Below are 25,896 nucleotides of genomic sequence, written 5' to 3'. Positions count from 1 at the left end.
CTTTTAGACAGACCCTAACCTGCTCCAAGGGGGGCCACGCCCTGGCTCCAGGCCACATGCTTTCTCTGCTGTCATCCTGTCCTGCTCCTTTCCGCTCTGATGTTCCAACAGGACCTCTCCAGCTCAGGACCCAGGGCACCTTTGCGGGTGTGTGTGTGGATCCCTCCCAGTTGCTCCCACCTGGGGCTGCAGAAAACAGTCCAATCCCCTTTATCAACCCCTTGTGCCTCAGCCTCAGGCCCTAGCCCTGCAGTCAACCTGAGAGCCAATCCACCCTAGTCCCTGGGAGGGAGGGACATGGACCTCAGGGGACGCTTGAGAGAAAGGCGATGTCATTACTGACGAGGCTCAGGAGCCTCTGAGGATCTGCCAGCAAAAGGCAGGAAGCAGCACCTCTGCCCTGAGCTACCTTGGAGGTGGGCCATGGAGTTGCCATGGCAATGTGACAGCCTTAAAGCTGGAGACTGGAAACCTCCCTTCTCCCACCCACACCCAAATGCCCACAAGATCAGGTGCCCGTCCCTTACATTTCCCTTGGCCTGCAGAAAAGGACGTGGCGTGAGCCTGCTGTTGTGGAGCTGGTGGGCACCCACATGCCACCGGCCTGACCCCTGTCACTGGGGTGGGAGGCCCACCCTTACCTTCCTGCCCCGAGCCCGTGAGCCTGTTTTAACCCCCCATGGTCTTCTGTCCCCACAATCACAACCCATGTTCTCAATGACCCCCAAAAGACGTCACCTCCAGCCTCCCTCTCCATCCCTCAGGCAAAGGACTGCCCTGATCTCTTTCTCACACCCTCATTTTTCAAAAAATTGATGTTTAATTTACATGTAGTAACATGCACAGCTCTTAAGAGTATAGTCTGATGAGCTTTGACAAATGTACGTACCCATGTAGTTCACACTCCAATCAAGACTTGTTTTTTTCTCTATTTGCCCCTAGTAGGTTATTTTGGAGCCTAGAGATAAGGAGGAGGAGATTGGACACGGGGAGGCAGGGGAAGCACACAGAGAAAGCCGCAGGAACGTCTGGAGCTTGCATCTGGGGACACGAGGGACGGAGCAAAGCCCAGGCAGGCCGAGACACCGCCTTTCTCCCCTTCCATCCTGACGCCCGGTGTCAGTCCAACCCAGGAAACAGGAAGGCAAACCCCTGCCCAGATGTTGCAAAGGCCCCTCACGGGGTGAGGTCCAGGAGGATGACCCAGAGGAGGCGCCAATGCCCTGTCTCCCCTGGGTCTTCCCGCCTGGATGGCCAGGGGGCCTGCTCTGCTCCTGTTGCAACAACGCAGGGAGAATGAATGGCATTTTGATTTCCCCATAACCAGTGTCCTAGCGCCTGCAGGAAATTTGTCCTCTCTCTGCACAGACCCAAGAGCCCAGATGAGGCTCATACAGCTGCTGCCCTTCTGGTTCCCATGTCCTTCCTTTCCCAGGGGAGAGCGTCAAAACTGGTATAGGGAGGCCCCTTGCAGACCCCACTCTCCAGGTCCTGCCTCCCTGCTGCAGAGGCCACAGAAGGACAGGGCTTCCGTGCGCCATGTCCTGCCTCTGACTTACTAGAAACCTGCAAGGATGACTGCTCCCCAAGGAGGCCAGGGGATCGTCAGCAAGTTTCCTGACCTCCTGCCTTCTCTCCCACCGCCTTCCCCTCCGGTTTCCCACAACAGTGTAAGCTCCTTGAGGTTTCTCTGTCTGATGCTTTACTGGGTGCCTGGCATACACTTGATGCTCAATAAATGTTTGTTGGATGAATAAATGAATGAAGCCTGGCAATCAGTTGGATGGACTTTTTTCCTTCTGTTTACGTCTTGTCCTGTGTATAAGGCACTGAGCACAGTTTGGTCCTCTCTCAGCCAGACAACGAGGTGGGTCAGATTACATCTCTCAGCACCAAGAAAGAAGGAGACAAAATAAGGGACCAGCCAGAGATGATGGAAGAGAGGGGAGAGCAGGATTCAGAACACCCACTTTCTGGTCAAGGAATGAAGCCAAGCATAACGTCAGGGTCAGAACTTGGAAGAGCAAAGCCAAGAATACAAAGAGCAAAGTGCAGAATCCAAGGACGCCTCCAGGGACAGAAGTCCCCAGGGGCGAACAGGAGGTGACAGTTCTGTGCCATTCTAGCAAATTATTGAACCCAAAGAGGGGTCATGGGAACCCCGATTTACAGCTGGTTGATCAGGAGCACAGGTGACAAGCTGGGACTTGTGACTGGCCTCTGAAATGGGGGCAGTCTCGTGGGACTGAGCCCTTAACTTGTGGGATCTGACACTAACTCCAGGCAGCTAGCGTCAAAACTGAATTGAATGGCAGGACACCCAGCTAATGTCACAGAATTGGTTGGTGTGGAAAAAACTCTGCACATCTGTGTCAGACATATTGCGAGTATGTGAGTATAGGAAAACAGCGCGTTTTTCCTAGACAAGTACCTACTCCAGAACGTTACTGTGAGGAGTGAAAGAGTTAATATAAATAAAGTGTCAAACGTGTCCCTGAAAACATGGCTCACACTATATAAATGTTTGCCAGCATATTTGGAATGGGATGATGTAAATATATTGAAAAGATGTTTCAAAAATGAGCTAAATAGGGTAAGCCGAGCAATGACCTTGTTACAAGGCAGGAATGTTTTTGGGGAAATTAACAGGCAGAGAGAGGCCGTGTTTGACCTAAGCACAGACTTGTTTTGAGTGGTCCACCAACGGCTCTCCAGTCTTGGGTGTGTGTCTGGCACAGGAGCTGTAGCAGAGCCCTCCAAGCAAGTGTGCAAAAAGAAACCGCCTTGTTAAGCTGTCGCTGGGAGCCCAGGTGGAGGAGCGAGAAGCCTCAGCTCGCCTTTTATCAGAGATTCCATTTTTCCGTCTACAAAAAGCGGCTGACAGAAATCGCCTTGCCCCACAGGGGACGTGCGGAAGCTCCACAAACTGTAGAGCTCTGTGCAGAGGGAAGGTCTTTCTGTTATGATTACTGCTCCTCTCCAGCAGCTCAGGAGGAAACTGCAGGATTCACCCACCCAGAGTCCTAAAGAGACCCTTGCTCAGTCAACTCGGGAAGTCCAGGCTGGGCTGCCTCCGAAAATGTGCTTCCTTCGGAGCATGATGGCAGGGGAGCCCTGCCTTTCCGAGGAAGGCCACTGGCCTCTGTCCCCTCCACCCTCCAACTTCCTGTCTCTCTCCCCCAGAAGGAGGAAGGAAGGGCGGGCACGCAGGGCACCTCTCTCAATGGAGGGTGAAAGGACTGCGGCGTCGGTCAGCTCTCAGCAAGCCCTGTGCACAGTCAAAGCAAATCCAGCTCTGGGCTACTGTCAAAGGCCAGGATTTGGCATCCGGATACACGGCTTCCAGTCTCAGCCAGCTACTTATCCAATTGTGTGACCTCAGACCTAACACTTACTCTCTCTGCTCCTCAGTTTCCTCGACTCTGAATAGGAAGAACGTCTCAGTTCCTTCCCTGCCTTCACGGCATGGTGGTGTGGTCCCAGTGAGAAGGGCATTCCCAACAAGTCAAGTCCTGTGTAAACACCAGTCACTGTTACAGCCAAGTTGCAAGCTATAAGATCCACCCTCTCCTTGGCTTCCTTCTCATCTCCCCTGTACTTTGAACAAAGATGTATTGAGCTGGGCGTATGTTTGCACCAGAGCTGGCTGTGAAGTCTGCAGCTCCTGTGCAGGCCAAGGCCATGGCCGAGGCCCCAGCAGGAGTTCTGGGCCGCCAACTCCTCTTGAAGACCCCTTGTCCAGAGCCTCTAGGTTCTGCCACATCAGACCTGCTTCTCTACCCAGGAGTGGTCTCTGCAGCTCTCCCAGAGGCTGAGACCCTGTGGCACGAAGTAGAAGGCACCTTTAGGCTAGTCCCAGAATCCAACCCTCTCTCAGCACCTGCCCCACTGCTGTCATGCTCCGGGCCACCCCCAGCTCTCCCCTGGATATTCAGGAGCCTCCTAGCTGGTCTCCCCACCTCCACCCGGGCCCCTTCAGTCTGTTCTCAACACAGCAGCCAGAGCGGTCTTTGAAAATGACCCTCAGAGCATATTACTAATCTGCTCGAGCTCTCCCCATGGATCCCCAGCTCACAGAGTAAAAGCCACACACCTTGCAGCAGTCTGCAAAGCCCTTCTTTGCAATTCTCAACCTCAGCTGCACATTGGAATCACCTGAGACCTCTAAACTATAAGGACACTGAGTGCCACCTCTGGAAGCTCTTACCTAATTGCTCTAGGATGTAGCCCCAGCATCAGGATTATTTTAAAGCTTCTGGATGAGTGCAATGTGCAGCCAAGTTTGAGAACCACTGCCCTACTTGATCTGCTTCCTGTTGCCCCTCTGACCTCATCTCCAACTGCTGCCTTCTTGCTTGCTCTGTTCCAGCCACGTGGGCCTCCTGCCTCTTCTTCAAACATGCCAAGCATGCTTCTACCTCAGGACCTTTGCACTTGCTGGTCCCTCTGCCTAGAAAGTTTTTCCCCCTGGTATCCACATGGCTTGCTTCCTCATTTCCTCTAAGTCTTTGCTCAAATGTCATCTTATTAATGAGGCCTTCTCTGACCACCTCAAAAAACTTGCAATCCCCTCTCCTCTTCCAGGCTGTTCCTATCTCCCTTTCCTACTTTATATTTCTCCATAGCACTTACCAACATCCACATTGCTACATATTTGACTTTTTTGTTTTGTTTATTATCTGTCCCTGCCCACCTAGAATGCATGCTCCATGAGGGCAAGGATTCCTGTCTGTTTTGTTCACTGCTCCATCCCTGTGGCTAGACTATGCTATTGTCTCCCCTTGTAGATCCTCAGCTGTTCTTCCATCCCTGAAACCCAGCCAGGTTCCCTGGGCCAGGAAGAACCATTCCTGATTACACAGCATACAGCCGGTGCTCAATTAATGTCTATGGGACTGAACTGAACTCTCCTCCCTAAAAGAACATAGCTTCCAAACGCAGCAGCCAGATCTTTCTTGAAACTCCAGATACAAGCTCACTACGGTTTGCAGCTTTAAGAAAATTTTAAAAATAAGGAGAAAGCGGGGAAAAGAAAGTGTGGGGATTGCTCACCAAGTTAATGAGATTTTCTCAGCTGTGGTACGTGCCCACATTTTTAATAATTAGGAGTAATGAAAATTCTAACTGAACCTTAAAGGAACATCTTCTGCAACAAAGAGAGAAGTCAAGACAGACTTCTTTGTCGGGTGTAATGACTTGTTAGCCCCGGAAGATGGATGTACTTTAAAAAACTAATTTACAGAAAAAAAAAATCGTTCATAAAAACGCAACTAATTGGGTTAAAATGACTTATTAACAGGAATGCCAGATGATTCCAGTGCCCTTAAGGAGTAAATTAGGTTATTAATCCTCAAAATTTCTAATGGAAGAAAGCCTGCCCCCTGCTTAGCAGATGGAGAAACTGAGGCTGAGGGAAGAGGAGGGGGAGAGGGACTTCCTCAACGAAGGCCGAGGGGACAGACCCTCGCTGAGGCCGGAGAGGGACCCAGGAGACCAGACAGACCTGGCTCTGTCCCTAGCACTATGGTGACCCCATCTCGCCACGGGCAGGTCAACAAGGGCCCAGCCACTGACTCTGCTCACCCACTGGGTCTGAGGTCAGGCAGGGGCCGGTCGAGGGGCAGGCGGTCACTGAGGTAGGCGTTGTAGCCGTAGTACTGGAACTGCTTCAGGGCCACGCGCCGGCCTTCGGGGCTGAGCTCCTGGCCCCAGTGCGCAAACAGAGAGGAGTCTGTGAAGGGCTCAGCTTCGGCCTCCTCAGGCTTGGCGGGAGCTTCTGGAGAAAGAAGAGACAAGGAGACAGTGGGTCAGAGTGCACCCCTCCATATGCCATGACAATCCCTTTCCCTTCCTCACCATCACCTTGGGTAAAACAGTCTTATCTCCATCTTTGGGGGCGAGCAAGGGGAGACTGGAATCTTCCCACTTCCTCAAACTTATTTATCCATCCATTCATCCATCCACCCACCCAAAAACCACTAGGCACAAGGAATATAGGAATACATCCTACAGGGTCTGCAGAGAAGCCCATGGATCTGACCTTGATACCCCATGGCTTCGAGTCAGAACTCCCTCCTTTCCCAGTCTGCCTCCCCACCAGAGATGCTGACCCCAGCCCTCAAAGGGGGCTTCTGCTTCTCTTTCCCCAGACTGTACCCCCACTCCCTGCCAGTCCTGAGCCCGCCCCACACCCAGGTGCCCTAGCTGGGGTCTGGCCCTTGCCCAGTTCTTGCCAGCCCACCTCCCCCTCCACTGTCTGGTCCTGCTGTGAGTTGCCTGGTCCCACCAGGTGACATTCACCTGGCTGCGAGGACCCCCCCACCAGAACACCTCCTGTGCTTCCAGACTCTGCCCACCAGAACAGGGAATCAGTCACACAGGGGCAGCCAAACCATTCTGAGCCCACCACGCACCGCACTCTGGGCACTGCTCACCAGACCACTGGCAGACTCTGTGGGGGCAGCCCCAACCCCAGGTCAGGGAGACTCATGGTTTCCCTGGAACTTTCCAGGAAGATGGAGAGGGCAGTGTTTCCTATGAGAGCAGAGGCTCTGGATTCACACAGACATGGATTCAAATCCCTGCTCCACCATTCACTGGCTACATGACCACGAGCAAACACTCACCCTCTCCTCGCCTCGATTTCCCCACCTGCAATGTGGGGATAATAATGTCCACCCACCCACCCCCAGGATCTGTGGGGATTACGTAAAATAATGTATAAGAACCACTTAGACCAGCATGTGTCTCAGAATAAGGGCACAATAAATGGTAACTAGGGTGGTGCAGGGTAGCAAGGGAAGCCTGGCAGGTCATTTAAATCTCTCTTTTATGGGGCAATAGGCAGGTCTTGCCAGGACATAGGCTGATGGGTCTGGACTCTGAAATTCATTCCCAGCACAGGTAGTCAGGTAGGTCACTCAAGGTCAGAAATCAGAGAACCCAGACAGAGATGCCAAGCCCACCGGATGGCATTTCCATGCTCATAAATGTGACATAAGTAAGAGATGGAGCCAGGAACCTGGAAAGAGACAGAGACCAGAAGGAAGCAGAAGCAGGTTAGGGACAGGAGAGGCAGGCTTGGGACACTTGCCAATGGCCCCTAAGTTGTTTCTATGGAGCCGGTAGGTGCCCGGCACACCTACGCCACGTAACTTAAAGGTACAGGCTGGAGACAGGCAAGTGGCTAGGGTTCCAGGGTCTTCAAGTTGGGGAGCTCAGAGCTACAGACCACAGCTCTTATGACCACCGCCTCTTGGTGGCTCTTGTAAGAGCCAGTCTAGGAGAGGGAGGAGGCCTTGCAATACTCAGGATCCACCTATAACGGACGGGCTGCTCCAGGGGAGGAAGCCCTGTCACAGGAGGTGCACGAAGCCTGCCATGGAAAGAAGGGGACTTTCGTAGCTCCCTGCAAATTAGGGAGCCCCGACTCTGAGAGCAGAGCAAACACACCGACGCCAGAGCCCTTAGTGAGAGAGAGGCCGGAAACCGTGTAAATGGAGCCGGGAGTCACGGGGCTACACCCCTCCTCTCTGGGACCATGCCCTGGGGACGTGCCCGGAACTGGAGATGCGTGTACCTCCTGGGATAACCGTCACGGCTGACATCTGCTCAGCGCTTACCAAGAGCCAGGCTCTGCCGTGAGCATTCTTTCCATATCAACTCATCTCACCCTATGAGGTGGGAATTGCTATTGTCTCTAATTTACAGATAATGAAAGTGAGGCACAGAGAGGATAAGAAACTGGCCCAGGTTCCCCCAGAAGGAAGTGCAGTAGTGAGAGTCAAGCCCTGAAAGTCTGTTTCCAAGGCGGTGGTCCTAACCATTACGCAACACTGCCTCTATGTAGTGTTGGGCTGGGACACACGTGAATCCCAAAGACGAACGTGGCATATCGTCTTGGTTACCAATTTTCCTTAGACATATGGAAAGGAACGCAAATACATTAAACAAAGGAGGATATATCAAAGAGTAAAATGCAAACCACGCATGCATTTCTATGACCAAGCAGGAGATTTCAGGACGGTGGTGGCTGTTCAAGCTCCATCCCAGAGCTCGGGGTGCACCTGCCCTCCCCTACCAAGCACATCTGAAGGGGGCACCAGGCTCGTGATCTTGAAGGTCCTTGTTATCTCTGAAAAGAGGTATGACTCATTCATTTGGAACGGGGGTAGTAAAAATCTACATCAGTGAACCAACCGACTCATATAATATTTAACAGAAATGGAGTTTTACTGCTCTCACATACCTAAATGGATATTACCAAGTAAAATGAGACCACGTAATGAAAAAAATGATGATTCACAATTAAGCCTGTGTTGCATAATAATGTGTTATAAACATTACAGTCCCGGGTTCCGCCCCATCTCCCACTTCTTTACTCAGCGTGGGTACGAAAGACAAGAAACCGAAAACCAGTGGGTCCTGAATGGGAGTCAGGGGCCCCGCAGGCAGCAGGAAGCAATGCTATTTGTTGAATTCCTGCCCCTCAGCCAAGCACTGATGTCTTGCCCCGAGGTTATCTCTGCCATGCTCCCGGGTGTGGGCTCCATGAGGGCGAGACATCTGTGGTGTTCCCTGCTATATCCTCAGCTCCTGGCACAGCACACAGCCCTTACATAATTCTAAAATAAATTAATTCATAAGTACCCCGTAGTGGTTAGTTATTAAACATGAGGAAACCAAAGATGAAAAAGTTAAATGATTAATCCAAGGTCACCCAGTTTGTCAGGGGCATCGAAGAAAGGTCTGGCTTCCTCCGAACCCACATTCTTTCCTCTACACCACGAGTGGCAAACTATGGTCTGGGGGCCAAATCTGGCCCACCGCCTATTTTGTAAATAAAGCTTTATCGGAACACAGTCTCATCCATCTGCTTACGTATTATCTACGGCTGCTTTAGAGCTGCAAGGGCAGAGATGAGTAAGTGGGACAGAGACCATATGGGCCTGCAAAGCCAAAAATACTTACTATCTGACCCTTTACGAAAAACTGTGCTGAGCCCCTACTCTACACCTAACATTTGACATCTTGTAGGTAAGGAGGCCTTGCTTCTGTTAACTCCATTTTTTTCTCCTTTCCAAAAGACTGGCTAAGAGCACTGGCGGTCGAGACAGAATCCTGGGGTTTATACTCCAGCCCCACCATTCACCAGCTTAGTCTAGCTTATCCTACATCTCACTTTCCTCATCTGGGAAACGGGGTTGATACTAATAGTACCTTCTTCATAGAACATTAGTGAGAATTCAGTGAAGTGGGCCATGTAAGGAGCTTAGCCCAGTGTCTGGCACATAATAAATGTGAGCCGCTAAGGACCCACACAGCCCCACAGGCCCACCAGGGGGCTTTTCCACTGACACCTCTTGAGTTCAGACAGGGAAGGTGAGTGGCCCTGTCCTGAGGTCCTCACCTCCAGAGGATGCTGCTGTCTCACCCTCAGATGAAGGGTCTCCATGTCCACAGACAAGTGGCCTGCCCTTGACCAGTCCTAGACCCAACTCCCTTCACTCTCCAGTAAGAAAGCAGACCTATATGGTCGTGAGCAGAGGAGGGCCATCTTTGACACAGTTGGGGTGACAGGTAAAGAGGCCTCAGAGAAGTGCCTGGGCTGGGTCCTCTGCAGGGGCCCAGGGGTGTCTGGACACATCTGAGGATGGGCCAGACCCATGGATGTCTCTTACCAGGGATGAGGCGCCTCCCAGGAGTGGACTTAGGCTGTGGCCTCCTGCCAGAGTTGAGACGTACTTGGACACACCTGCCCAGCTGAGGGGGTGACTCGAGAGAAGCGCATATCCAGGGGCCTGAGGGCTCCCCACGGGAGAGCTCGTTCACAGCAGAGATGGAGCAAGGCACAGTGAACTCTGCCCGGTAGCCGAACCTGAGGTGTCATCCCAGCCCATTCCTCATCAGCCCTGGCGCTTGTGTGGGTCCTAGGGAGAAACAGGCTGAGAGGAACTGAATGGTCCTTTCACCAGACAGCCACACACGGGGCCCAAATGGCACTTGTGCAACGCACAGGTGGGGAGACATCCCTCTGCCTTCCCTGACTCGCTGTGAATGATGTGGGCAGGAGAGGAGCCCCCAGCGGGGCCTGAGGAGACCCACAGGTGGGGGGAGACACTACCATGCTATGCCCCTCTCTGTGGGACCCCCGATGGCTGACTGTCTCCCTCAGCGTAAAAGACAGAGTCCCTACCAATGCCTACAAGGCCCTGGTGATCGGGACCCTGCAATCACCAGAGCCCACCCCCCCCACCACTGCCCCCTTGTTTTCTCCACTCCAGCCACACAGCCCCCGCTCAGACTCCCCAGGCACATCTCAGCTCAGGGCCTTTGCTCTTGCCCTTCCCTCTACACCCCCGTGGCTCGCTTCCCCCACTTCTATTATGTCTTCACTCAAAAGTCACTTTCTCTGCAAAGCCTTTCCCAAACATTCAACCCCCTCTCCTGTACTTCCTCTGCACCCACTGGAGTACTTTTCTATTTATTGCTGTTTTCCTCCCCCGACTAGACTAGAATGTGAGCTCCGTGAGGTCTGAGATTTGGCTGGTTCTCTGCAGACCCCTCAGTGCTTAGAAGAGGGCCTGGCATCTGGCAGGTGTTCGGTGAATACGAATGAATAGGGCAGTAGCAGCAGATCATGGTGGGGCTCAGTAACTCCCTCTCTGCTGGGGACTCCCAAATCCCTCCAGAGGGAGTTGAAAGGGGACTGGGGCCCTGTGTCAGCAAGTAGGAGCAGGACGCCAGAGAAGGCACAGCCAGGGCAAATTCCAGCTGCATGCAGTTCATTTCCTTCCTAGTTCACTTATGCAAAGTTATATGAAACTAACGGTACGCTTAGAAGCTTCTCAGGCAGTCCACAGAATGTGGCCATTGGTGGACAACCTCCAACCCTCTCCCACAGCTCCTTGGTAAATCTCTTATATCAGAGAATTATCTGGCATCTCTCCCAAGCATCCAGAGGAGGACTGTGCACAGAGGAACTGCCTCGAAAGAGTGGGGAGAAGGAAGATGAGGAGGGAGGGAAGAGCGGGGGAAGGCTGCGTCTGTTCTTGCCTCTCTCTCTCTTTCTCCTCTCACCTGGAAGGGCTCAGAATCAGAAAGAGCCCGTGAAGCCTCCAAACATCTCTTACCCAGAAACCCAGGTGCAGTGGCAGTGAGGTGGCAAGACCCAGAGTCTCCAGAAAACTGACCTACGATGCCTGCAGGGAGTGTCTGGCCCAAACCACAGTGCCCCAGAGGGCCGAGGGTCAGCCCTTCCTTCCCTAAAGCTCTGGCAGATCCGTCCATGCGGATGCCCGGCCTTCCTCCTGAGCTCCCTCCCGGCTCAGCCTTCAAGGTGCCAGCTACAGAAATCCTCATCAACAAACTCAGAGGGAGATTCCCCCGAGAAGACACCAGTACTCCACCCTTTGAAGAGAAGAATGGATCTGCGCAAAGCATGACATTTCTGACATTGACGGGAAGAAACTGACTTCTTCCTCACCCTGGACATCTCTCAGAGAAACCCGCCTTCCCTTTGGGGTGCCCCACCTCTGAGGGGCCCAGGGAGCAGCCATTTCACTCATTCCCAGAACGCCCTTCCAGGCCAGTGTCTGGGAGCTGCTGCTCAGCTAGCTTTATCCAGAGGGGCTCCCCACGGCTGCCCTTCCCCTGTTGCTGGGCCTCAAGACTCGCTGTCAGCTCCGCCCCAAAGGGAGTTAACTCATTTTATCAGACAGTCATCAAAAATCTAAGCGGTTTATTCTGCACCAGGCCTATTGCTGGGTATTGGAAATATAAGGATTACTGGGACTTGGTGCCTGTCCTAATGCAGCATCCAGTCTAGTGGAAAAGGTAGATGTATAGAGAACGTGATCAATGCTAGGATCGAGGGTGCATAAAATGCCATTGGGTCATTGAAGGGAGGGGGGGCATGCAGGGAAGGCTTCCTAGAGGAGGGGACACTTGAGTCAGATCATGAAGAACAAGTGAGATCCACAACTCACTCCAGGGAAAGGCACCCCAAGGGCAGGACCAACAAGAGCAAAGATGCAGAAGCAGGAGAGACTGTGGTGTGGGGCTCAAGGCCTCTGGACAGCTGGCTACCGAGCTGAAACCAGAGAACAAAAACCAGAGCCGCCAGGACCTCAGCAGGCCTGGGACGGCCTGTGGATGGTGAAGGAAGAACCACAGTGAAGACTGCAAGTCTGAAAGGCACCAGATTGGCCATATCATCGGAAACAGATAGTTTATGAACCAACACGCACGTATGCCAGAGCCCAATATGCTAACTATCACCACAGGTACTGTCCAAAGTGGCAGAGGGCGTTATTTGAGGTCCAGTGAGGAGGGAACTGCAGACCAATCTTGCATGTCTACTGCAAAACCTCTGCCCTTGGAGCTGATCGCCTCATACACTGTACCCCAATTCCATCCCACTGCCCCTGCCAGGTGGTGAGGCCAGGCCAACACAGTGGCCCTGTGATGAAGGGTCCGCCATTTCCATCATAGATAAGAGGAAATTGCAGCTCAGAAACATTAAAGAACTTGTTGCTGGAGTCATGCTCCTCCTGACCACAGCCCCACCGTCATGTCATTGTTTGGCTTGAGGCCTGGAGAAACTTCAGGCCCCTGCAGGCTGCTCAGCTGGTCTGCACCGGTTCATAGCAGTTGTTAAACTACTGAAATATTTTCACAGCCCTGGTAAACAGCTGCTGCCCAGAGGCCCTCCAGGTGGCCCTGTAACCCCAGCTGCTCTGGCCCTTTTCTGGAATGCTCCAGATCTTTCTACCAGCCAGCAACTAAGAGGCATGGGCCTGGCTCAACCAGGATCCCCAGGACTCTACTCCACGCTGTGGCCAGCATTCCCGCAAATTGGTTAGTGCTTGTGCATTGCTGGTTGATGTTAAGTATATTATGACTATCAATTGCTCAAGCCCTTCCTAGGAGGCCCCAGTGAATAAGAATTATGGGTTTCTCGCTAGCCCTGGTGGCCTAGTGGCTAAGTTCAGCACACTCCGCTTTGGTGGCCCAGGTTTGGTTTCCGGGCACAAACCTACACCACTCTGTCAGCAGCCATGCTGTGCTGCTGGCCACATACGAAAAAATAGAGGAAGATTGGCATGGATGTTAGCTCAGGGCGAATCTTCCTCAGCAAAAAAAGAAAAACCAAGAATTATGGGTTTCTGGAGACCTTTCACTCATCTCATCTGCTTCTCCATGTTAACGCCCAGTCCTCATTGTACATGACCTGTTTTCCAGAAAGTTCTGCCAGTGATCATATGGGTCATCTGGAAAATTCCACAATATGCCCACAGCGCACGGAGAATTATAGATACGCGTCCTGACAGCCTCCATCCTAATTCATGGAGACAGGAGGGAAGTGGGGCAGGAAAGCAACTTGCGAAGCTTCAAGCAATTAGTGCAACAGAAGCCACAGCTCTGAGCGCTGTGCACGGGTTCACAAGCCAGGCACGAGGCACACGTCTGGAGACCCTGCCAAGGCTTGGAGGCTCCTGAAGCCACTGACACTGAGAGCAGGAGGAACACCTGTGTGGGGGCAGCTGCTGCAGTGAGCAGCCCAGTGAGGGTTGCCCAGCTGCTTCTGCCCCAGGGACTTGGCAGTGCCAAGACTGTACTTTGGAGTGGAAAGAAAATGGGTTTGGGGTGAAATAGACATGGTAATGCTGCCCACCCCGGTCCACTTCTGACTGCCTGTCCTCTCCAGGCCCCCGTTCCTGGAGATCCCCATCTTTTGAAGCTGAGCCATTTTGCCAGCTCCTGCTGTGCACATTAATGGAAACTCTGAGGTGCTGGTGGCTTTTTGGAGGAGCTGCAGGAGAGGCTGTAGCCAGACCTCTCCCTATGCAAGAACTCAGCACCCACCTCTGCTCCTCGGACTTTAAGATGAATCCTACAGTAGCAACAGAAGCAGTCACATCGCAGGGTTGCTGCTGGAGGTCAACATGGTCGGGGCTCCCTCCTTGGGGCTGGGTAGCAACCCCTAGCCCGTTGCCCAAGCTGCACCGTGTGCTCATTGGAAGTGGCAGCTCTGCTTCTGGTCCCTAGGTTTGGGCACCTTCAGAGACATCTTCCCAGGAAAGCAGTGGAGCCTTCTTGCTTGTTGTGGTTTTACTCAGTTGACTGTATGTCCCTCTTTCAGGCAGAACTAAGACTTTGAGGGGGGGTAGGGAGGGGGCTGAGCCTCTGCCCTGCAGCCAGTCCTATAGCCGCTGCTATTTCTGTTTCTGCCCTCAGGCCCCGCTCAAAGCTGAAGCTTTGGCTGTTTGGTGATGAGATCCAGAACCCAGTGACAAGGAAGCGGGGAGAAAGTGGGACAGGCAGGCCTGTGGCCCCGGTAACTGCCTGTCGTGGGCACTGTGGCCTGTGTCTAAAGTTCACCGGGGGGACAGGCACGTGGTCCTGTCTCCTGCTCCTCCTGTCGAGTGTTCTGGGGACCCCTTCTCTCCCTCCTCCTGGGCCTGCTATTCACTCTCTCTGGACAAGACCTGTAGCTGAGCCCTTCAAACCTCCATTTCCTTTGCTTATGAGATGGGAACAGACTGTCGGGCTGCTACGGAGAGCAGCTTGAAGTCAGCTTTTGGAGGGATGAAGGCTAAGCATTAAATAACGGAGCGAGCGTGGCTGAACATCCCAGATAAGAATTCTTAAAGGATGTTTCCTTTTTTCCCACTCCTTTTATTTTTTTAATAGCTTTATTGAGGTGTAATTTATATACCATAAAATTCACCTGTTTCAAATGTACAATTCAATGATTTTTAAAACTTTTCTTCTACTCTTGGGATGACTTGTTGCACGCTAGCTGAATGGGCTAGCTGAATGTCCAGAAATGTATGTTTCTCTTGCTGGCTTTCAGTGAACTCCTGCCTGCTGGCTTCCCGCTGGTGAGCAGTCACCATTATTTCCACTAAAGAGCCCGATGCTTGGGCCTCTCCAAGAAGCCCAGGATGCATGGCATCAGAGCACTGCTGATGAGGCAGGATCCACACCACCACACAGGGAGGGATTGCACCCCAAAGGGCAGGCCAGCCCCAGCTGCCTTCAGCTTGCCTTCTGCTGGGCCGGCTCCACACCCAGGATGTATGTCTCTCCTCCGTCCTCTTCAACACCCAGCCCCAGGGTCCAAAGCCCAGCCTTTGTGTCTGGTCCCAGCCGGAGCGAGGCACTGAGAGCCTGTGGGAAGCAGGCTGGCCTGAGAGGCAGGGGCCTCAGCCGACTCTCACCTCCAGCACTGGGCAAACCCAGGATTCCCTGGGCCTCCGTTTCTCTGCTGTAAGATGGAGCCAGAGTTTGGGTTTCATTCGGGAGAAAAGGAGGGCTTGAGCATATCACTGTCATGCTTTTCCTGCACCTTGCAAAGCAAGACATTATGCCTCCACTTGTAGCTGGGCTCCCAAGGGAGAATTTTCAGATTTTTTGAACACCCTTTGATGTGCTAAGAGCCCTAATAGTAAGTAAAAAATTATTCTGTTGAGTAGAGGGTCTCCCCTCTTCTCTGCTCCCAGAGGTGCATTAGAACATGAGCTGAAGCTCTTTTGCCAGCAGCCCCCACAATCAGGCTTTCCCTTCCAGGAATCTTCTAACTGCTATGAGAAGGAAGTGGAATCTGACAGCAAAGGGCTTGGAGCTAATTGGAAGAAAGGAGCCCTGGCAGTCTCAGGTCCCACGCCATTAAAATCCTCTGCGTGATGACTTTATTCATCACGGCAAATGCGAATCCAGGAGAGCATCCTCTGGCTCCTGAAGAGCATTGTGGGTAAGAAGAGAAGCTTCTTCAGAACGTCTCCTTACAAGGAGGGCCAGGGCCTGCACTGCCAAGGGCAGCCTCCTAGGAGCAGGGGCTCTAGAGTTGGCTCCGGCCTTGACTACCTGTGTGACCTTCGTCAAGCTCTTGAACCTCTCTGGACCACAGCTTGCTCATCTGTTTAATGGGAATAATAACAATGTCTTACCTCTAGCTTATTTCGAAGACTAAGTGCGGTGGTGGACGTCAGTAAAGTGCTTAGCCAACCACCAGATGTGTGGTCAGTGGGTCAGTCTCCTGCTGCTGCTGTAACAAATGACCACAAATTCAGCGGCTGAAGATAACACATTTATTATCTTGCAGTTCCTGTGGCCAGGAGTCTGAAAGGATCTCCCTGAGCTAAAATCAAGGTGTTGGCTGGGCTGCGTTCTTTCCTGGAGGTTCTAGAAGAGAATCCATTTCCCTGGGGTTTTGAATCATTGAACTCTCCTTTCCGGCTTCTAGAGGCCACCTGCATTCCTCGGCTCACGGCCCTTGTCCTCCACAGTCAGTGCCAACAACAGCAGGTTGAGGTCTTTTCATGTGGCATCACTCTGACCTCCTCTTCTGATCCCCTCTTCCACTTCCAAGGACCCTGTGATTACTCTGGACCCACCCAGATAATCCAGGACAATCCCTATTTTAAGGTCAGCTGATTAATATCCTTACATCTGCATCTGCAGCCTTACTTCCCCATTGCCATGTGAGGTAACATACAGGTTCCAGAGCTTAGGATGTGCACATCTGTGGGGGGCCATTATTCTGCCTACCCCAGTAAGAGTTTGATTATTGTGGGTTTTGCCATCTATAAAAAGGAGATCCTAGGGGCTGGCCCCCTGGCCTAGTGGTTAATTTCGGCACTCTCTGCTTCAGTGGCTTGGGTTCCGTTCCCAGGTGTGGACCTACACCACACATTGGAGGCCATGCTGTGACGGCAACCCACATACAAAATAGAGGAAGACTGGCACAGATGTTAGCTGAGGGCAAATCTTCCTCAGGAAAAAAAAAAAAAATAAAGGAGATCCTAATCCCTGGCTCTCAGGGTTGTAGCAAGGCAAAGGATGGTAGCTAACATCTGCTGAGAGCCGACCGTGCGCCAGCACTGTACTCACACAGCCGCTCTCTCATCCCGACACTCCACTGAGACTGCACGGGGGGGACGTGCCCAGCACAGTCAGGGCAGGCTGCCAGCCAGGTTCTGCAAAGGAGCAGGTGCACATGAGGGCAGCAGAGGGTTTGAAGCCACCTTGGCCCTGCCTCTCTCACGCACCAGCTAGTGAACAACAGAGGAGAGCCCCAGACAGCACAAGGAAGGTACTTGGCAATCGCCCTCCTGCCTCTGTGTCTTCCCCACTAGCTCTGATTGAACGGAACCCTCCCAGTTTCCAACTGGCTGCTGACCTTTGGCTTTGTCTCCTGCCACTGTGCTTTGGACTGGGGGTCAGCATTGGGCTACCCCAAAACTCTGCCTTTCAAATCTCCCTAAAGCTGCAGTTCTACCGTTTGAGGGGTTTCTCATCTGAGAATCTGATAAAAACTGTGACCACCCTCCAGAAAAACGCACCCTGGCACATGCATGGAACACCTGCATTCGGCTTTACGGGAGTCACCAGCTGGAGTATGAGGTAAGCAGGGGCGGGCAGATTTTCCGCAAAGACCAGGAGTGAATAGTTTAGGCTTTCGGGTCACGTGGTCTCAGTCACCCCCTACTCAGCTCTGCCTTTATACCAGGAAAGCAACCACAGATGATATGCAAATGACTGGGTGTGGCCGTGTTCCAAGAAAACTATTTCTAGAGCAGGCAGCAGGTCAGATTTGGCTGGGGACTGCAGTATGCCAACTCCTGGTGAAATGTTAGCACAGACTGTGGACCCTGGCTGCTCTGTCTACTAGATTGACAAGTCTTAACTTCTCTGTGCCTCAGTTTCCTCACTTGTAAATGGCAATAACAACACCTACCTCATAGGGTTGCAGTGAGGAATATAGGAGCAAATAGTGTCCAGCACTCAGCAGTGCCTGGCACCCAGTCAGCTCTGTGAAAGTGTTAGCTAGGATCTGCCTGCTGGACCAGAGCCTCTGCCTCCAGGACGCTGGCTTTGATACTCCTCTCTGCCTCGTACCACTGAGGACCCACTCTGAGCCCCTGGTATTGGCCTCATGGGACATAACCTAGTCCACCTGGCTGGGGCCGAGGGAGGCGTAATTCAGCCCCAGCCAGCAGGGACAAGAGGCAGCTATGATTCTGGATGTTGGAGTCACTGAGAACAGGACCCTGGGCAAGGCCGGGGATAGAGGAATCAGGCCCCGTGCCCTGGAGGAGCTGGCAGGGTTAGGGAAGGCAGCACCAGCCAGTGGGCGAGGATTCAGGAAGGGTGGCAAGTCCTAGCGAGGAACTAGAAAACAAGTCGGGGGTCTAGGGGGAAGCACAGTCATTTCCATCCAGGCTGACATGGCAGGCACAGGAATTCGTCTGCCTCTGCAACCCCACTCCCGACATTGCATGACAGCCTCTCGCAGCCAGGCAAATCGCACACCGCTCCTGCCCACTGGGACTGCTGTGTCCTCCCCTGCCTGTACAGGGTGGGTTCTGGGCCTGGGTGTGGCAGAGCTCACGGCTGAGATGGCAGGGCATGTAGGGGCAGCCAGAGCTCAGCGTGTGCACATGCTCACGGAAATGGAAACGGACTTGATTAGAAATTATGCAGAATGAAAGCTGCTATTAAAGGTCCAAGTTTTTATGCTCCATATAAAGAACATGTGAAAAACTCATTTTAGAGAGTGATAAATGTATGTATCTTAGGAACCAGGATTTATAGGTGCCATTACGTGCTACTTTAAAACAACCCTTTAAACCTAGAATTCTGCCTAGGAGATATAATGAACTCTGAAGCACAGACCATCATTTTTGTCCCCGAGAGCTGACAGCCTGGAGCTCAGCACCCGACTTCTAAATACACACCTCACTGTTCACACATAAAACACAGTGTTTCCACGCATCAATTTCTTGGAGTGAACTAGCTGGCCGACCCTGCTGATGTTAAAGTGGCAGGCTTCTCCTGGCACAGACGCACAGATGGGAACAGCTGGGCTCTGCAGGGAGAAAGAAATGTGGCCCTTTGCAGCAGGACAGCCCATGGCCGGACTGACTTCAGACGCCTGCATCTCCTAGGCGCTGGGGTGAGCTACACCAGAGTCCCTGCTTCAGGAAACCTGCAGCCTGAAGTCCGCCGGGAAGAGCGTATTCCTTTCCTCTGCCGTATCCCTCTACCCTTCTCTGTCCAGTCTCAGCGTCTCCCTGGAAGCCTGTGGGTTTCCACTGTCTTTCTTCTGGTCTTAAAGGAGCAGCCACGTGCTGTATTGCAGTGGTTCCCAAATGTTAGCAAACATCAGCGGGCTTGTTAAATCACAGATCATCACTGGGCCCCACTCCTAGGGCTTCTGATGCAGCAGGTCTGGGGTGGGGCCTGAGAATATGCATTTCTAACAGATTCCCAGGGGATGCTGAAGCTGTTCTTCAGGCCCCACTCTGAGAACCAGGCTGTACAGGTGACTGGCGTCACAGGCCTCCTTCTAGTCCCTGCTCTTCAGTTCATTCACTCCGTGGCCCTGGGCAAGCCCCTCCCTCGCTTTGGGCCTCAGTTTTCTCCTGGGTAAAAGCTGGTGGGGGGGACAAGATGATCCGTAAGATCCTCGCATGTTCTAAAACGCCGTGACTCTAAGGTGGTTCAGATCACGGAATCTGGCTCACACAGGGACAGGTGGCTTCCACTTAGAAGCAGAAAGGAACGTTTAGGCCTCTAGTTCAATTCCTTTATTTTACAGATAAACAAACTGAGGTCCAGAGAGGTTACATGACTTGTCCACGGTCACACAGCTAGGTAGCAGCTGATTCTTGGACTGGGGAAGTAGACAAAGCCCCTGAATGCCCTCATTCCCTGCTCAGCGCTCCCTCCACCACCCATGAGGATTCCTGCAAAGTGGCTCTGGGAAAAAGCCACCTGCTCGACCACCAAGTATTTCCAATCCTCTGAAGCAGCCAAACCCCAGAGCCTGAGCCCTGGACAAACAGGCAAATTCTCCCTCAGAGACCCCTCTCTCGTGCTGGTGCCTGGATCTAGAGCCACAGAAGCACCTGCAGCCTATATGTCAGGATGGCAGGGAGTAAGCAGTGCTCCACAGGTGTGCAAAGAGGATATTAATCACAAGATTCCGGACTCTTAACCCAGGCTCCCAGAGGAGAGCAGAGTTCCTGTTTCGCTCAGTTATCAACAGCTGTATCCTCACACACGGGCACACACATAGCTACACACACACACACACACACACACAGCCACAGCAGCCCACAAAGGCTTGTCCTGAAAACAGATTCCTCCAGTCCCAAGTGGCTGCTCATCGCATGTAGCAGGACCATTAAAAATCTGTCATTTCAAAGACAAGAGAACATTTGTAAAACAAACTTACGAAAAAATATTATGGCGTTGCACTCTGGTTAAATAGCCATGTCTGAATCTTTAAGTGCAATTTACAGCAGAGAAAGATAAAGAGGAGCCAGGGCCCCAGTGGGTTCCAGTCTGCTCCAGGCTCCAGGGTGCCTGGGCTGTGGGGGCCCCAGAGCTGAGCACACCATCACGCCCACGAGCTGTTGGCTCGCTGGCCGTCTTTTCATTACTGTCCTCAGTCGTATATCCCCCAGCCCTGGCAGCCATGGCTGTATTTCAGAGAAGAGAAGTGGATTTGTCTTTCGAAAAAAGTTAACAAACAGGCCCTCCCAACCCCAGGCCCCTGCAGGACCAGGAAAAGCTTTGAATCCACGTCAAAGAAGCCATCAAAGGAACTAGGCCATTTTCAAACAAAATCTATTTCTCGAGCATGATGGTAAAAATATTTATCACATGAAAGATGTGAAAACCTTTATGACGTCTCAACGCTCTGTATTATGAATGCAGCGTGTGTCCGGAGGAATGTGTGCAAAAAAATTGTCATGCCTATGATTTCGAAAGGGGGAAAAAAATTAGTCCTTTCCATCTGGCCAATTCTTAATTTACCAACCCAGTCGTGCTGCATGGGCACCTGAGGCAGAGGAAGGAGGTGGGTCCAGCGTTCCGCCGACAAGATAAGCAAAGGCTTCGGACAAAGAAACTACATGGCCGGTACGCGGTGAATGGGGTTCCACGCCTGTCTATCTCCGTCAGCCGGGGGCTTTGGAAAGCAGCCAGACGCACAGCTCCTACACAAGGTCAGACAAGGCACTTCAGTGGGTCTCAGGATTACCCGCAAGGTCTGAACTTTCTCCAGGGACCTCCATAATCACGAGCGTTTGCTCTACAAATGGATTTTCCAAATGCACAATAAACCCTGTTCCTATAGCCAGAAGGGATCACCAGGGGAGCGAGCCGGACATCCTGGGAGTCCTGAGTCTTCCAGGCTCATTGAGGATGAGAGCTCTGCTCAGGGACCCTGCAGCCCCAAGGTTGTCCATGCCAAGCCTTGAGGTTGGTGGGTGACCAGAGAGAGCACTTGGATGCACAGCCTCTCATGGGCCCATGAGCATATGCTTTTCTTGACGAGGAGACACACCCAGTTCCAACGCCCTTTCCTCTGGGTCTGGGGCTCAGATAGAATCTCCCTGGTGGTCCGGAACACTGAAAAAGACATATTGGCTTGCCCTACCTTTTCTGGGTACCCATAGAGAGGTGAAAATTAAACTCCATGTATTCGGAATTATGAATGAAAGTTAATTCACTTATTCAACAAATATGCATCAAGATGCAGCTGTGCAGAGATGTAGCCTGGCCTGGCAGTGAAGTGCAAGACCTCTGATTCACACTGCTAGAGACAAACTTGGCTTCACCACTCGCTAGCTGTGTGACCTGGCACAAGTCACTTGACCTCTCTGTGCCCCAGTTTCCTAATCATTGGCGATTGTTACTATTGTTACAGGTCAGGTCCTATCCTGGGTGCTGGGATAGAATTATGCTGGGGCATTGTCGAGGTGGCTGCTCATCGCTTTCTCATCTTCTCCACCAACGTCAGTTCACAGAGTCACTTAGAACACAGGACTACTCTACTCTCCCTAAGAGGACAGAGAAGACCCAGAGCCTGCTGGTACCCTGGGGTGAGATGCCTTGGGATGCCCAAGGAAGGTCTGCTCTGCTCCCTGCTCCCCACCCCATTTCTGCTAAGGTTGGGGGAGGAAAGGAAGTCAGGGAAGCCACATGGGTGTGGAAGAACCTAGTGCCACAGTGTGAGGGTCTCTGCAGACTGATCCCCCTCGGCTGAGGAGTTAGGTGGGCACATGGTGAATCTTCCTGCCAGGTTAGTCTGTCACGCTGGGCAGCCCAGGGCTAGGAAACAGGGATTCCCACCTTATGGGAAGTCCTTGCAGTTTGGCCACTGATCCTCCAGCTGCCCTCTGCTCCTGAGCTCATGATCCAGTGGCCATGGCATCTTGGCAATCATAGAAACCCATGCAACCTGGAGCATGAGGCTGGCAGGCACAGCTGGGGCAGGTCCTGGGAGTGGGCCTCCACGAACCAGAGGGGCCTGGAGGTGACAGTCCTCTCAACTGTTGAGGGTAATCAAGGAGAGGCCCCCAAACGTCCTCGCACACCCACATCACTTGCCTTGTACAAGATATAACCGCGGTTAGCTCAGGTCAATGTCAAGGTCAGCCACATGTTAACCTCATCACCTCCTGCCAGGCCCCCATAGGAGGAATGGGATTGTTGACACGGGGGGTGGGGTCTCTCGAGGGGAGGGGCTCACCCCGCCCAGCAGTCCTGCCTTTCTGAGACCTGTCTCCCCACGTTCCTTACCAGCGCACTGCTCAGCACAGCGGGTTGGAAGGTTCCCAAATGCAGACGTGACACAAAGTCAGAGCCTGAAGGAACCACAGAAACCATCCATCCAGACCAGTGCTCTTGGCCTCCTCTGATGATAACCCACAGCAAGAACTACATTTCGCATTACATCTAGTACACACATGCAAATATACATAAGCAATTTTCAAAGCAATATTTAGCCTTACTATGTGTGACTAACTCTGGTATATTCGTTTATGCTACAATATTCTGTTAAGAAGGAATGATGGTTGTGACCTAGGAAATTGATTCCATGCCCTACTAATGGCTTGTGACCCATATTTTGAAAAACACTGATCTAGATCAATGGACGGTAACCTTTTATAAATCAGTATTCCCTCTTCATAGATGTTAAAATCTCTACCCTCCTTTAAAGTCCTTGAAATTTGAAAATCAATAAATTAAATATTACAACTGAAAACAAACAAAACCAATGGCCATTTTGGAATATGATTTTCAAAGTATGCATGGCACCTAACCCTACTGTCCCAAGATTTTGATATGGATCCCCGACAGAAGACACTCCCCCCACCACATGGAAGATAAATTAGTGAGGAGAGGGGTTTTCAAGAGCTTCTGTGAGCCCCTTGGGGGAGGGGGACCCTGAGGGAGGGAGGGGAGGTCTGAGGTCCTTCTTCCCCTCTTTACTACAACAGCTCTAATTTAGTCTGTTCACTTAGGATTTTGCATAGGAAAACCTTTAAAGAAAGGGTCATTGGCCCCAGAAAATTATGTGAATGCCACAAGCTAGCGAGTTCAGCTGTCTCATTTCCCAGGGCAGAGAATTAGGCCAGTCATTCGTTCCATCAGAAAGGTTCAGGGCCTTGATGAAGATGACACAGAGGAGCCAGGTAAGGGCAGAGGTGAGAGGAAGACTGGACTGAGGTGAGACCTAGTGTATGGCCATACCACCCTGAACATACCCGATCTCATCTGATCTCAGGTATGAGACCTGGGCAGGGTATTCCCAGGATCTTCAAACTGTTTCAAAAAGGCCTAGCAATAAGGACACACACAGATCAATGAAGGGACCCAAATCCTTGGCTTTGGGTTAGATTTCTAGAAGACACAAGGTGGAGTCTTCTAGACTTACCTACGGGGAGTCAGAAGCCCTGCTTAACAGCTACATGCATCTTCAATTAATAAAAGATGAGAAGTAAACTGATCATCTCTGAACAAGGGCAGTGTGTCTGGAGGAGAGCATCTTCCTAACCTAGGGTCCAGGAAGCAGGAAGCATCCTTGTAAGTTCCTGCTGGCCATGGATGCTGCGTACGCCCATGGCGGGCGGGGAGGAGGGCTCTGCTGAGGCTCTTCCACTGACGTGCAGAGGCCAATGCCAAGTGTCCAGCTCATGGCTCTGTAGCACCACTACCTCAGGGGCTACTGCTCCAGCCTAAGTCACCCACCACTTGATCATCAGAATCCTCCCAAGACCGGCTGTTCCCGCTGCAGCAGCTGCCCTCTTCAGAGTCGCTTTTCTGACCCAGAGCCAGACAGGAGAGGCAACGCGACTGAGGCTCTTCTCCGGGCTTCCAGCAAGATCCTCCAAACACAGCAGAGTCGGCCCTGCCAATCTGATGGCCAAACAGAGGCATTCTAGGAGAACCACTCGGTGTCCTGGAGTGAGCCCAGTTCCCAGACATGAATGTCTCTGAGGTGGGAGTCAGCCCAGGAGACACACCACACACACTGGTGCACACGCACGGCTCAGACAGGAGCCATCCCCGAGGCCACGGCTTACCCCGGTTCCCAACCCTGGCTGTACATTCAAGCCAACAGGGGAACAAAACTACTGATGCCCAGGGGCCGGCCCCAGGCCGACCAAATCAAGATCTCTGGAGGTGGGGTCAAGCATCTTTTTTTGTTTTGTTTTGTTTCGTTTTTTAACTCTCCAGGTGATTCCAATATGCAGCCAAGACTTAGAACCACTGGGTTGGGGAACGGTTTCTAAATTCATGTGTATACAAGAATCTACCTGGAAGTCTGGTAAAAATACAGATTCAACCAAGATGCTCCATCCCCAGAGATTCTGCAGAAGAAGGTCTAGGACAGGGTAATTATTAACAAGTCCTGAGAAATTAGCGCCTCCTCAATCAACAGAACTTCATGTCAATTCAAACCACTGCAAATCTCAAATAACAAAGCAACCGTTAACGTCCTATCCCCTGAACAGACACTGTACTCCCTTTATATCACATAAATGATTGGACAAACACGGTGCCTTCTCTCAGATACTATGGTATCATTACCCTCTTCAAAAGCCTTTTGAAAATTTAATAACTGAGGACTGCAAGGTCTATTTTCCTCATCTGAGCATCATGAGATCTCATTTTCCCTACCTGAGCATCAAAAGCCTCCTCCTCCCTGAGGCAAACGGTAGAGGGCGCTTGGATATACTCAAGGGTTAAAAGGATGCCTGTCAAGGACTTGGGCTGTGGCGGTCCCAGCCCCCGGCTGGTGATGCAGTTCTTATAAAGGGCCAAGTCTCCTTTTAAGATTCTGAGTCTTTTCTCTACACCACTAACTTCTCATGTGTTTCTGATGCAGTGTTCCCCAGAACACACTTTGAGAAACAGGGCAGCTGAGGCTGCGCTGCAGGGAGGTTGCAGGGGAGTCAGAGCAAGGCCAGGTCAGAGGACCTCACAGCCCCTTCTCCAAGTCACTTGTAGGCAGGATTCTTGGGACTAGGGGCTTTTCCCACAGGGCCCCCAGAAATCAAAGTGCACCCTACACTTCAAGAATGCCCACCTTAGATAGCAGCCATTACTGATGGGTTCCAGCAGATTCTGCAGGTGCTGGTGATAGGGAAAGGTTGTGAACCAGTGCAGGAGGGATACAGAGATGAGGCCAAGAGGCTCCCCGTCTTTGGCGACCTCACACTCTAGTATGAGATGGACAGGGAGACAGGTGTACTACCAGTATAGCACCATGCCATGTTGGGCTGGCTGGCTGGATAGATGGATGGTCATACAGAAAGATGGTCGGTCATACAGCTGCAGCCAGGGTTTGGTAGGAAGTGTATGTCAGGCCCAACTGCTGCCTCTTGAGATGGGGCCGGCAGAAAGCAGCACTCTTTACATCACTGGGAATAAGCCAGCTCTGACATTATTTTTTGGAGCCCAGGTGCCAGGAAGAGCAGTCTGAGTTGCTATAAACACAAAGGAGCCAGTCTACTTTCCTGCCTCTGTGAATGTCTCAGACAGCACATAGCTAACGGCGGCCCCAAACGACGGCCCCAGACTGTTCCCGGG

The 25,896-nt window shown here is 52.1% G+C and overlaps 1 protein-coding gene across 2 annotated transcripts in view; it reads right to left on the bottom strand.

The window, feature by feature from the left end:
* Positions 1-25,896, bottom strand: part of GALNT18 (polypeptide N-acetylgalactosaminyltransferase 18) — a 339,217-nt gene that overhangs the window by 165,534 nt on the left and 147,787 nt on the right. For both annotated transcript variants that reach the window (XM_087433212.1, XM_004418438.3), the window contains exon 2: positions 5,584-5,776. In XM_087433212.1, the coding sequence (XP_087289338.1) occupies positions 5,584-5,776 (193 nt within the window). The remainder of the gene's footprint in view (positions 1-5,583; positions 5,777-25,896) is intronic.

The sequence above is a fragment of the Ceratotherium simum genome, chromosome 7 (genome assembly GCF_057802395.1).
Source record: "Ceratotherium simum simum isolate JZ-2026a chromosome 7, ASM5780239v1, whole genome shotgun sequence".
Classification (NCBI taxonomy): domain Eukaryota; kingdom Metazoa; phylum Chordata; class Mammalia; order Perissodactyla; family Rhinocerotidae; genus Ceratotherium; species Ceratotherium simum.
The sequence above is the reverse complement of the archived record's forward strand: the minus strand, read 5'-3'. Positions and strand labels throughout refer to the sequence as shown.